Source organism: Brassica oleracea, chromosome C2, assembly GCF_000695525.1.
Source record: "Brassica oleracea var. oleracea cultivar TO1000 chromosome C2, BOL, whole genome shotgun sequence".
Taxonomy (NCBI): Eukaryota; Viridiplantae; Streptophyta; class Magnoliopsida; order Brassicales; family Brassicaceae; genus Brassica; species Brassica oleracea.
Window position 1 is genome coordinate 1,515,698 of NC_027749.1, and position 14,658 is coordinate 1,530,355.

The 14,658-nt window shown below is 30.3% G+C and overlaps 2 protein-coding genes across 2 annotated transcripts; one reads left to right on the top strand and one right to left on the bottom strand.

Moving 5' to 3' along the window:
• Window positions 1–707: 707 nt before the first annotated feature.
• On the bottom strand, window positions 708–2,255 carry LOC106323143 (E3 ubiquitin-protein ligase RNF12). Its single transcript, XM_013761306.1, has 5 exons — window positions 1,783–2,255; window positions 1,412–1,449; window positions 1,189–1,334; window positions 853–961; window positions 708–749 (listed from the first exon to the last, which is right to left on the bottom strand). The coding sequence occupies exons 1-5, from the start codon at window positions 2,168–2,170 to the stop codon at window positions 708–710; spliced, it is 723 nt and encodes a 240-aa protein (XP_013616760.1). The 5' UTR covers window positions 2,171–2,255.
• Window positions 2,256–3,699: 1,444 nt separating this feature from the next.
• LOC106322455 (E3 ubiquitin-protein ligase XBAT33) lies at window positions 3,700–7,136 on the top strand. The gene is made up of 10 exons (XM_013760474.1): window positions 3,700–4,017; window positions 4,096–4,155; window positions 4,662–4,733; window positions 4,811–4,977; window positions 5,060–5,220; window positions 5,321–5,379; window positions 5,473–5,519; window positions 5,584–5,727; window positions 5,795–5,883; window positions 6,380–7,136. The coding sequence occupies exons 1-10, from the start codon at window positions 3,841–3,843 to the stop codon at window positions 6,943–6,945; spliced, it is 1,542 nt and encodes a 513-aa protein (XP_013615928.1). The 5' UTR covers window positions 3,700–3,840; the 3' UTR covers window positions 6,946–7,136.
• The last annotated feature ends 7,522 nt before the right edge of the window (window positions 7,137–14,658 follow it).

Consider the following 14,658-nt stretch of genomic DNA (forward strand, 5'->3'; position numbering starts at 1 on the left):
TATATATATATATATATATATATATATATATATATACACACACGTACGATCATGTGTTCTAAGTTGGATACTACAATATCATATAGTATCAAGTATAATACGTATGCATCAATGGTAAAAATCGACGATATTGTAAATGAAAGTAAAATACTGTTTTTTGTTTACATAAGCTACGATCAAAAACCATTTCAGGGGGCCTAAACCAATAATTTTACTACTAATGCTATCACTTATTTTTGTGAAAATAAAAACAAACTCTGCAGCAACAACTGACAAGTTCCAGTATCCAAACCAACTTAAGTTGTTATTAACCAAGCACTGGAATAAGAGTCACTTTCTGGTGACCACATGAGTTTCATTGCCAGATTCAGAACAACAGCTTACGGACAAAGATACTGACCCAGCAACCATTTCAAAACAGGCCCTGGCCCCAATAATGCATGCTTTTCATGGGATATATTGGGATTTTTTTTTTTGATTCAATTTTTTTTTTAATAATGATTTATTAAATGATTCCCAAAAGGGGATCTGAGTATATTGGGTATTTTGTAAAATAGTAACTACGATTTACTGCAATACTCTTCCTTTCACATGACAAACTTCTAAATATTTCTTTAAAATTGAGTTGAAAATTTTATAAAAAGAAAGATATATAAAGAGATAAAATAGATTAATGTCAAATTTGCTGGTTCTTTTGTTGATCGAGGCTAGCTTGATAGAACCACTTGCCTTTGGCAAACGCAGCAAAGCTGCACAAGTGAGAGATAAAAGAAAAAGGGATAACTGCATCAGAGCTGATAGTAAATCTTGATGCAAGTAATCCAAGAAAAGGACAGAAAAGTCGATACTAGCCTTACTGTTTTTGAGCCAGGGACGAATGCAATCTTCATGGTACTTGTGAGTACAGGGTAAAATTATCATTTTCTCTCCACGAGCATAATCTGACTGGCATATCAGACACCTGTTTCCCGAAAGACATTGTAATTACTTCTTTACAACATTTGTGAGGTCAAATTGTTTTTTTTTTTCGTTTTAGAACTTGCATATGATTTAAAAAAATGGGAAATCTATAGTCTTGATTTGTAGTGAGTAGTGAGTGAATATATTATCCTTTTCAGTTTTTAAATCAGAAAATAGTATGTTTTTAAAGGACTATATATAAAAGAATAGGAGAGAAAGTAAGAATACTTTTTGTCTTCTATAGAAGGTTGAAACTTGATGGTAGGTAATTGAGAAATTTGTCTCTCTGTTAATCCTATACCTACACTTAAAATTCTTTCAGGCACTACACTCCGTTGGATTATTTCCTGTGACGTAGGAAGGATGAACAGTTCCTATTTCAGACAAAAAGGTTATTAGAGGAAATGCTAGCTACTGTAAAATTAATAGAATCTTTTTTATATACTCTTACGTCGCGTGAATGTTGGCTAGGTCGATCCCTTGAGCGTTCTGCAAAAGTATATTAGAGGTTAATTAACCGGTGATAGACTGAACCTGAGTTTTGGTTTACTCGATTGGCTATACTAACTAAATAGCATCTAGTTGTTAAATGGATTATGAGTTTATACGAATACTTATGATCCGGTTTGTGTAAATGTATCTAAACCGGTTTATAGCTTTAGTATATATAGGAACGAACTGGCATTTTGTATAATTGAGCTGATAAATAACATCATTCATTTTCTCTAACGACTTTTCACTCTCGTCATCATCTTCCTCATGATCAAGCTCCAAATCATCTATAAATACGATTATACGATGCTTCCAAAAACATATCAATACCTGCAGAAGATGATAAACCTGAGGTTGAAGGAGGAGGGGTGTTAGAAGGCAAAGGCCTGCGTATTGGTCTCGGCCTATTTGTTGGTACAAAAAAACTCATCAACCACGATATTATCAACGACATAAAACATCTCCAGCAGAATTGTCTTCGGATGGTAGGTTGATGTTGAAACTGATGATGTTCCCTTGGAATCGAATTAAAGGTTACAGACATGGTAGGTTGTCTCTGAGGTTGATAATGATTCATCGTAGGATAAATGTTGTCAGACAAATTCTCCGGTGATACGAGCGGTGGAGTATCATCGTTTCTACCATGTCGTCTGCGATTTCCCTCGGTTCTCCTGGTGATTTCATCAGCTTCACCGAACATGTAATTGTACCCACTCATCTTAAAATATCTATTCAAAAGTATTTAATATTTTGAGAACTAGGGATGCGTTGATATAGTTGGTGGTATGACATTTTTATATGTATCGTACTATTTCATTGAATTGCTGGTTATCGTGATTGATCAGTCTTAAATTAATTAAAGCATGTAAGGATCTTTAAGGCTGTAACCGGTACTAAAAATGGAATAAAAGGAATGAAATATGAAAAAAATGGAGTGTATTTTATTCTATATTTGTGATCAAAATTGAATAATTATTGATAAGGATAATAATAATTATGATCAAAATCTGACAGTAAATCTTTAGATATCAAGTAAATACTAATATATAGATATGGATTAGATATTTAGATATTCATTTAAGTACATTAATCTATCTTATTAACACGTCTATCTTATTAAAACAGAAACATTACATTGGATCTAACATTTAGTCATGTAATATTACATAAAATGACATTAGTAATTAATGAAAACATTATACATTAGAAACTCTATAATCAATATTCTATAAATTAATAAATACCATAAATTAATAATTTTTTCTGGTCTTAAATTGGACCGGTTCAAAATATGACACAAATAAATAAAATAATAAGATAATAACTTTTTAGAAAATCCAATGTAATGGTCCCATTAAAATTATAAACTAATAATTTATATGTATAAATATTTTATATAAGTACAAACCAACCATTATATTTTTTGTTTTATATTCACAATCAAATTATCTTTATATTTTTTTAACATTTAATATATTTTGATGAGATTTAGTAAATTATATCTAAAACAACATTTATATTCTATGAAACATAGTTTATACACACCAAATAATATAATTAAACTAATATAAATTTTAAATTTCTAAAAGTTAATTAATGTATATATACTAAAATCTAATATTTTCTTACTTTAAGAAAAATATATCTTAAAATATAAAATCCAAAAAATGTAAAATTAATTTTTTTTTTGTAAATTAATAACTCTATAAATTAATAAAATATAAAAATCTCAAAATTATTAATTTATAGATTTTTTACTGTAACTTATAAAACAAAATATAACTTATAAAAAAAATCAAAAATAAGTAATCAAAAATAAGTATAACTTTTGGGGTTTAGATACTACAAAATAATTTAATTTAATATGAAATCAATTAAATTAATAGATTTTATTTATATTTTCATAAATATAAAGTTACATTCATTTAAACTCAAATAAGTTTTATAATTCAAAATTATCAAAAATATATATCACACAATTCATCAAATAAATTGCAGAGATTTAATTTAAAATTCATAACGAAAAGATTAAAATGTTTGAAAGTAAAAGTTATGTATAAACTATGTCTCTTTTTTTTGATAAACTATCAAGTAAATAAAAAAAACTATATTTATCTGGAAAACGTATTAAAAGACGCCACGTGTCCTGAGTGTGGACAAGTGAAAGTGGAAGTCGACGAAGCAAAAGGAAGAAGATATAAGGGTAAAATAGGAAAGTCAGAGTTATGTTCTGCCTGCATCTTCCTTGTCTTTCTTTTTGTCCCCATCCGGACAAAATCAGAGAGAGAGAGAGAGATAAAGAGTTCGCGTGCTCTAACTGTGTAGCTTTCCGCGAAGGTTGACCTAACTTTATCGTCACATCCAATTGAATTCGAGAGACAGAGAATAATGGGAAACTCGTTTGGTTGTTCGGCGTCCGGCGAGAGATTGGTATCGGCGGCGAGAGATGGCGATTACGTGGAAGCGAAGATGCTGCTCGATTGCAATCCTTGCCTCGCAAAGTACTCTACCTTCGGCGGTCTCAATTCTCCGTTGCATTTCGCAGCCGCTAAAGGCCATAACGAGGTTTCAATCTTCATCTGTTTCACAAGAGCTCTCTCCTTCTCATTTTATTAAAAATTGTTTCTCTTTGTACATCGTTAGATCGTTGGGTTGCTGCTAGAGAACGGAGCTGATGTGAATTCCAGAAACTATTGCGGCCAGGTATATTCCAAGATTCTGTTTTTAACTGATTCAGAGGATCCAAGTTCGATACTTTCCGACTTGGGGTTTTGTAATTATTGAATTCTTTGCCTAAGTTTGATCTAATAGCAATGTTCAAGAAATAGCTATTGATTTATTATATAATTTTTGTATTTATATTAAATTTTTAGTTTTTTAGTTTAGTTATAATATTATTTTGATGAATTATCAAAATTAAATTAAATGTACAAAACAAAAGAAAGTAGACGAATTTGTGAATTCCCACTAACAAACACTATTTCTTAATTTAACAGACTTAGACTAATTTAGATCAATATAAACCGATTTAAAACGTATAAATCGAATATAGTTTTTCGGCTAGGATTGAGTAGGCAACTAGGACCTAGCCTGATTTGTAGAACCATGGCTAATAGAGTAAAAGATATTCGAAATATCAGATTCAGATTCAGATTCAGTCTCCCTAATGTCAATGAGGGTAAATTGGGTAAATTAATATCTTGTTTCAGACAGCATTGATGCAAGCTTGTAGATACGGACACTGGGAAGTTGTGCAAACTCTTCTGCTCTTCCGATGCAATGTGAGTTTAAAGTTTAAACAAAACTATCTTCTTTGAATCAGATTTTTATTTTTTAAACATTTTTATTTTTGCTGAAGGTTACAAGAGCTGATTATTTAGCAGGAAGAACAGCGCTTCATTTCGCTGCTGTGAATGGTCACGCCAGGTGTATTAGACTCGTCTTGGCTGACTTTGTACCTAGTCAGAAACTAAACCCTCTTCCTCAGACTGGTGTGATCACACCGAGGAACAAATCCCAGCAAAGGTTTTCTTATTTATTTTTATTTTAATTTGGTAACTTGTTAAGGGTTTTTGATTGATCACAAAAATGACTTCTTCTGGTTCAGCGCATTGTCTAAATTTGTGAACAAAGCGGCTGACGGTGGAATCACAGCTCTTCACATGGCTGCTTTAAACGGATTGTTTGACTGTGTTCAGCTTTTGCTTGATCTTGAAGCTAATGTTTCCGCTGTGACGTTTCATTATGGAACAACAATGGATATGATTGGTATCAGCTCTCTCTATCTATCCACTCCCAAGATGACTTGAACATTCTTTTAAATTCTGCTCTGTAGATGTTGATCTTAGGCTTAATAATCATTTTACAGGAGCAGGAAGCACACCTTTGCACTATGCCGCTTGTGGTGGGAATCTAAAATGTTGTCAGGTAACATGACTACTAACTTAATTCTTTTGTTTCTCTGTTTTGGATACAAAGATTTGTGAGTTTTCATTTTCTGTGTGTTTTCTCCATCTGTAGATTCTCCTTTCAAGAGGTGCAAGCAAGATGACATTGAACTGCAATGGGTAAGTCTCTTCTATAGTTATGTTTCACTTCTAAACTGTTCTTTTAAAAAAAATATATTTGTAGATGGCTGCCAATAGACATAGCACGGATGTGGAGTCGTCATTGGTTAGAACCGTTGCTTTCACCAGACTCTGATGTCGTCATTCCAAGCTTCCCTCATTCAAATTACTTATCTTTGCCACTTTTGAGTATACTCAACATCGCAAGGTAATGACGGTGAACCTTCCTCTAGCTCTTAGAACCACACAATGACCTTGGTTTTATTTGGTTGCAGAGAGTTCGGGTTGCAGTCTGCAACCATCACAGATGAGGTTGATATCTGTGCGGTTTGCCTGGAAAGAACATGCACTGTTGCTGCTGAAGGTCTGTCTAAATTTTTGTCACACCCTTTAACGGATCTAGGCATGCGGGTTTGGTTACTTCGGGTAGTTCGGTTTTTGGTTAGTTAGGGTAATTCGGTTTTCGGGTCCATATAAATCTTACGGAATTAAATCGAAATAAAGTTTGGTTTAATATTCGGTTAGTTTGGTTTTTGAAAATTTTACGGAAGTTTTTTATTTTGGTTAGATTTGTTTAATTTTGTTAAAAAAAATTGGGATAAGTTCGGGTAAATTCGGTTAGTTTGATTCATAATTTAGTTAGTTCGGTTCGGGTTTTTGGTATGATTTGGTTATATATGTTTTTTCAATTATTTATAAGAAAACCGAAGTTACCAATTGCCAAACCAAACTGAAAATCCTTTTTTAAACCTACCGAGTTAAACCAAATTTTTGTTCGGTTTGGTTCAGCTCGTACAAAAATCCCAGGCCTACACGGATCATTAACTTGAAATAAACGAAAGTCGTTGGTTGTCTTTCAGGTTGTGACCATCAGCTATGTGTGAGATGCGCGTTATACCTTTGCTCATCAAGCAATGTTCCCTCAGTGACAGTAGATCCACCCGGTTCAATCCCTTGTCCTCTCTGCAGACACGGAATAGTGTCCTTTAAACGTCTCCCAAGCTCCCTGACCAAAGAAACGAAGTTACCTATGTCACTCGGGTTATGTGCGCCGTGTATGCTTCACACAAGCGACGCAACAGATCAATCTTCACCGACAACAGAACAGCAACAGCGTAGTAGCAAGACTCGGACATCCTCGGTTTCGTCTGATATGTTCTGTCCTGTAACATGTAGCCCATTCCCTTCGGTTAATATACCAATGTGCACATGCAACGATGGAACGTGTCCGAACTTTGAGACGCATGGAACAGAGAGACATAGTGAAGAAGATGACGAGTCTTCTTCGCCTCCTCGGGGGACGAGTGAGCAGGAGAAGATAGGAGAAGGGCAAAGACTTGGGAAGGCAACAACTTGTTCAAGCATGTTCTGGGGGAGAAGAAGCTGTAGCAGAGAGAACCAGTGCAACGCTGAGATCAATGCCTGATCACAAACATTTTTATGTACAGTGTGTGAGAGAGGGAGGGAGAGAATCAATGTGTCCTACAAAGTCTTGTTTGTTTCGACTTTTGAGAGGCTTCAGATATAAATTATGGTGGAAGATTTGTAATTAACTTTATAATGATGGGGTCATTTTATTTCCCAGCTTTATTCTAATACTATTTGTAGATTGATTTATTATTCAGTCATATCTTAGATTAGTTTTATTATTGTTAATTGCATGGTAAAAAATAACAAAGGAAAACACTTATAGAACTTTGTTTTTTTTAATCTGTAACTATGTTTGTTGTGTTGTATATATGGGTATGAGTTTTAGACGTGTTGGTGTCTCATATTTTGCATGCACGCTTGAACTTACCCTATATATGTGACATAAGGCGTGCAATAAGTTTTTTTGCTTATTTGTGTAGAAAATTACAGAAGCATTACATAATTTTGGGTAAACTTGGAATGTGATCAATGGAAGTAGATAGTACACAATGCTACTTATGTTTGCGAGATAAGAATAGACACGAGTTGAGTATTTTGAAGAAAAACAATGTTCATATTTCATATATGTCGATCAGCTGAATATATTCAAAAAGAGTGCACACTCTCGTGACCATACTATACGTAAATATAGTAGGTAAGATAATGTACTTCAAAACATTTACTCTTTCGTGACAATATTTTATTTATTTATTTATTTATTTATTTTTTTTTTGATAATCCAGTATCCGACCACTTTGCGTGATCGACTAGCCCACCGGGCCGAAGTCCAAGCCATTACAGGATTTTTAAGCGTCCACTTAAGGGCCCCTGGTTACGCGAAGTGGTCTGGAGGGCGAGAGGCAGCCCATGTAAATACCCCTCGTCGCCGGGGCTCGAAGTCGGGTGGCAGGCACCTCAGCCGAGGTTCCTTTACCACCAGACTACGAGGCCCGGTTTACAATATTTTATTTGACTCTGGTCAGAAAGATAATCATTGTGCAACCATTGATGACCATCGACTCGTAATGATATGGTCATAGAAAAGTAAACCTCGACCATAGACACATAATGATATGGTTTACTGTTACTTTTTCGTGACAATATTTTATATGACTGGTCAGAAAGATAATCAGGGTGATTAGTTGGGTTTTATCTCCTTACTTTAGCTTTATTTACTTTTAAATCACTGAACTTTACCAATCATGTTGTAGTTTTATTTTTAATAGTTAAAGCCTAAATCAAGTTTCATTAAACTTTTACCAATCATGCTTTACCTTTATTTATTTTTAAAGGTACAACAAAAAAACTAAAGCAAAATTTTTTTTAATGTATTTTAGGTAAAAAACCTAAAGCTTTCTGTAGAATCTGTAAAATAAAAAAACTATCTTTAATAACAAATAAATTAGATAATCATAGTTAAAAATATCTATAAATATTTAATTCAATTTTGGGTGTTGTAAAAATTATTGAAATATTTTAAATAAATATATATTATTTACATATCACATTTTAAATCACAATAAACTTTGAGAATTTATAAAAAATATTAATATAAATTATTTAATTGATAAAAAATAATTATTTTATATATACATTAAAGATTTCACATATTTAATTTTAAAATATCTACAGCCTATAATTTACGGCTACAACAAATTTAACTACAGCAAAAGTCTCTGCAAAAAAATCTAAAGTAACAACTTTACACCTACAACTAATTTACCTGCAGCTAAACTTTTACAGTTAAATTTTTAGGGCCACAGTTGAACCAATCATCACCAATGTCCTTCAAAAAGAGTGCACACTCTCGTGACCATATTGATATGTAAATATATAGGTATAAATTTGTGTTAATGTTATTTAAACTTTCTTTCAAGGTACGCAGTTTTAATTTTATATCAATTAATTTTATAAGACTTTATGTAATCCCTAAATAAGTGGACTTACCATTATAAAATCGCTATTTTCTAGAGAATCATAGATAACAAAAGGTTCCAGCCTCTTTGACCATCATCATATGTTAATTTAGAATGCAACTATGCATTGAAACATCATAGTATGTTAATTTAGAATGCAACTATGCATTGAAACAATATTGTTATACTTTTTAATTTTTTCAAAATCTACGTATAAACCCATACGAAATATTGAATTTTATGTTAAACGCTCTATATACTGAAGCCTAAACTTTTTAGTGTTGTGTTAAAATTTCTAACCACATTCTACATTTGTATCAATGTATGTTAAACTCTCTTTCATGATATATGAGAATCGTTATAATTTTTTATCAATTAATTTAGTAAAAATTCATAACACTCCCTAAATAAGTGGAATAACCACTATAGAATCGCTATTTTCTTGAAAAACAGAGACAACAAAGGCTCCAAACCTCTTTAAACATCATCATATGTTAGTGCATGATGCAACTATGCATTAAAACAATAATGTCAAATTTTTTGAAATTTTCTCAAAATCTATATGTTAACCCCTACGAAAATGTTGAGTTTTTGGTATATTTTTTATATACTGAAGCCTATAATCTTTAGCATTATTTTAAAATTTGTAACCACATTCTAAATTTGTATTAATGTTATTTAAACTCTCTTTCATGGTACACGGACATCATTCTAATTTTATATCAATTAATTTTTTAAAATTTCATGTAATCCGTTAATAAGTGGACTTACCTTTATAAAATCGCTATTTTCTAGAGAAACATACAACAAAGGTTCCAAGCCTCTTTAACCATCATCATATGTTAGTTTAGGATGCAACTATGCATTGAAACAATATTGTTATGTTTTTAAATTTTTTCAAAATATTTGTATTAACCCATACAAAATATTGAGTTTTACGTTAAACGCTCTATATTAAACTCTCTTTCTGACCATGTTCTACCTTTGTATTAATGTATGTTAAACTCTCTTTCATGGTATATGGGAATCGTTATAATTTTTTTTATCAATTAATTTAGTAAAACTTCATAACACTTCCTAAATAGGTGGAATAACCGTTATAGAATCACTTTTATCTTGAAAAACGGAGACAACAAAGGCTCCAAACCACTTTAAACATTATCATATGTTAGTGCATGATGCAACTATGCATTAAAACAATAATGTCAAATTTTTTGAATTTTTTTATCAAAATCTATGTGTTAACCCCTACGAAAATATTGAGTTTTTGGTAAATTCTTTATATAATGAAGCCTATAATCTTTAGAAATTTTAAAATTTGTAACCACATTCTAAGTTTGTATTAATGTTATTTAAGTGGTACACGGGCATCTTTCTAATTTTATATTAATTAATTTTGTAAAACTTCATGTAATCCCTAAATAAGTGGACTTACCATTATAAAATCGCAATTTTCTAGAGAAACATAGATAACAAAGGTTCCAAGCCTCTTTGACCATCATCATATGTTAGTTTAAGATGCAACTATGCATTGAAACAATATTATTATGTTTTTGATTTTTTTCAAAATTCATGTATTAACCCATACGAAATATTGAGTTTTACGTTAAACGCTCTATATACTGAAGCCTAATCTTATTAGTGTTGTTTTCAAATTTCTAACCACATTCTACCTTTGTATTAATGTATGTTAAACTCTCTTTCATGGTATATGGGAATCGTTATAATTTTTTTTATCAATTAATTTAGTAAAACTTCATAACACTTCCTAAATAGGTGGAATAACCGTTATAGAATCACTTTTATCTTGAAAAACGGAGACAACAAAGGCTCCAAACCACTTTAAACATTATCATATGTTAGTGCATGATGCAACTATGCATTAAAACAATAATGTCAAATTTTTTGAATTTTTTTATCAAAATCTATGTGTTAACCCCTACGAAAATATTGAGTTTTTGGTAAATTCTTTATATAATGAAGCCTATAATCTTTAGAAATTTTAAAATTTGTAACCACATTCTAAGTTTGTATTAATGTTATTTAAGTGGTACACGGGCATCTTTCTAATTTTATATTAATTAATTTTGTAAAACTTCATGTAATCCCTAAATAAGTGGACTTACCATTATAAAATCGCAATTTTCTAGAGAAACATAGATAACAAAGGTTCCAAGCCTCTTTGACCATCATCATATGTTAGTTTAAGATGCAACTATGCATTGAAACAATATTATTATGTTTTTGATTTTTTTCAAAATTCATGTATTAACCCATACGAAATATTGAGTTTTACGTTAAACGCTCTATATACTGAAGCCTAATCTTATTAGTGTTGTTTTCAAATTTCTAACCACATTCTACCTTTGTATTAATGTATGTTAAACTCTCTTTCATGGTATATGGGAATCGCTATAATTTTTTTTATCAATTAACTTAGTAAAACTGCATAACACTCCCTAAATAGGGGGAATAACCACAATAGAATCGTTATTTTCTTGAAAAAGGGAGACAACAAAGGCTCCAAACCTCTTTAAACATCATCATATGTTAGTGCATCATGCAACTATGCATTAAAACAGTATTGTCAAATTTTTTGAAATTTTCTCAAAATCTGTGTGTTAACCCCCTACGAAAATATTGAAGTTTTGGTAAATGCTTTCTATACTGAAGCGTATAATCTTTAGCGTTATTTTAAAATTTGTATCCACATTCTAAATTTGTATTAATATTATTTTAACTCTCTTTCACGGTACATGGGCATATTTTTAATTTTATATCAATTAATTTTGAAAAACTTCATGTAATTCCTAAATAATTGGACTTATACCTTTATAAAATCGTTATTTTCTAAAGAAACATAGACAATAAAGGTTCCACGCCTCTTTTAACATCATCATATGTTAGTTTAGGATGATACTATGCATTGGAAAAATATTGTTATATTTTTGAATTTTTTCAAAATCTATGTATAAACCTATACGAAATATTGAGTTTTACGTTAAACGCTCTATATACTGAAGCCTAAACTTTTTAGTGTTGTTTTAAAATTTTAAAATACATTCTACATTTGTATTAATGTATGTTAAACTGTCTTTCAGAGTATATGGGAATCGTTATAATTTTTTTATCAATTAATTTAGTAAAACTTCATAACACTCCCTAAATAGGTGGAATAACCGTTATAGAATCACTTTTATCTTGAAAAACGGAGACAACAAAGGCTCCAAACCACTTTAAACATTATCATATGTTAGTGCAGGATGCAACTATGCATTAAAACAAGAATGTCAAATTTTTTGAATTTTTTTATCAAAATCTATGTGACCTCTACGAAAATATTGAGTTTTTGGTATATTCTTTATATACTGAAGCCTATAATCTTTAGAATTATTTAAAAATTTGTAACCACATTCTAAATTTGTATTAATGTTATTTAAACTCTCTTTCATGGTACACGGGCATCATTCTAATTTTATATCAATTAATTTTGTAAAATTTCATGTAATCCCTAAATAAGTGGACTTACCGTTATAAAATCGCTATTTTCTATAGAAACATAGATAACAAAGGTTCCAAGCGTCTTTGACCATCATCATATGTTAGTTTAGGATGCAACTATGCATTGAAACAATATTGTTATGTTTTTGAATTTTTTCAAAATCTATGTATAAACTCATACCAAATATTGAGTTTTACGTTAAATGCTCTATATACTGAAGCCTAAACTTTGTAGTGCTTTTTTTAAATTTCTAACCACATTCTAGATTTGTATTAATGTAGATTTAACTCTCTTTCATGGTATATGGGAATCGTTATAATTTTTATCAATTATTTTAGTGAAAATTCATAACACTTCCTAAATAGGTGGAATAACCACTATAGAATCGTTATTTTTTTTGAAATTTTCTCACAATCTATATGCTAACCCCCTACGAAAATATTGAGTTTTTGGTAAATTCTTTATATAATGAAGGCTATAATCTTTAGCAATTTTAAAATTTGTAACCACATTCTAAATTTGTATTAATGTTATTTAAGTGGTACACGGGCATCATTCTAATTTTATATCAATTAATTTTGTGAAATTTCATGTAATCCCTAAATAAGTGGAATTACCGTTATAAAATCACTATTTTCTAGGGAAACATAGATAACAAAGGTTCCAAACCTCGGTGACCATCATCATATGTTAGTTTAGGATGCAACTATGCATTGAAACAATATTGTTATGTTTTTGAATTTTTTCAAAATCTTTGTATTAACCCATACAAAATATTGAATTTTACGTCAAACGCTCTATATACTGAAGCTTAAAATTTTTAGTGTTGTTTTCAAATTTCTAACCATATTCTACCTTTGTATTAATGTATGTTAAACTCTCTTTCATGGCATATGAGAATCATTATAATTTTTTTTATCAATTAACTTAGTAAAACTGCATAACACTCCCTAAATAGGTGGAATAACCACTATAGAATCGCTATTTTCTTGAAAAACGGAGACAACAAAAGCTCCAAACCACTTTAAACATCATCATATATTAGTGCAGGATGCAACTACGCATTAAAATAGTATTGTTAGATTTTTTGACTTTTTTTCAAAATCATCACCTACGAAAATATTGAGGTTTTGGTAAATACTTTCGATACTGAAGCCTATAATCTTTAGCGTTATTTTAAAATTTGTAACAACATGATAAATTTGTATTATTGTTATTTAAACCCTATTTCATGGTACATGAGCATATTTTTAATTTTATATCAATTAATTTTGTAAAACTTCATGTAATCCCTAAATTATTGGACCTACCATTATAAAATCACTATTTTCTAGAGAAACATAGAAAACAAAGGTTCCAAGCCTCTTTAACCATAATCATATGTTAGTTTGGGATGAAACTATGCATTGAAACAATATTGTTATGTTTTTGAATTTTTCAAAATCTATGTATAAACCCATACGAAATATTAAGTTTTACGTTAAACGCTCTATATACTGAAGCCTAAACTTTTTAGTGTTGTGTTAAAATTTCTAAACACATTCTACATTTGTATTAATGTATGTTAAACTCTCTTTCATNNGGAATCGTTATAATTTTTATCAATTAATTTAGTGAAAATTCATAACACTCCCTAAATAGGTGGAATAACCAGTATAGAATCGCTATTTTCTTGAAAAACGGAGACAACAAAGGCTCCAAACCTCTTTAAACATCATCATATGTTAGTGCATGATGGAACTATGCATTAAAACAATAATGTCAAATGTTTTGAAAATTTCTCAAAATCTATAATACTCCCTACGAAAATATTGAGTTTTTGGTAAATTCTTTATATACTGAAGCCTATATAATCTTTAGCATTATTTTAAAATTTATAATCACATTCTAAATTTGTATTAATGTTATTTAAAATCTCTTTCATTGTACACGGGCATCTTTCTAATTATATATCAATTAATTTTGTAAAACTTCATGTAATCCGTTAATAAGTGGACTTACCATTATAAAATCACTATTTTCTAGAGAAACATAGACAACAAAAGTTCCAAGCCTTTTTAACCATCATCATATGTTAGTTTAGGATGCAACTATGCATTGAAACAATATTGTTATGTTTTTTAATTTTTCAAAATCTATGTAAAAACCCGTACGAAATATTGAGTTTTACGTTAAACGCTCTATATACTGAAGCCTAAACTGAGTAGTGTTGTTTTAAAATTTCTAACCACATTCTACATTTGTATTAATGTATATTTAACTCTCTTTCATGGTATATCGGAATCATTATAATTTTTATCAATTAATTTAG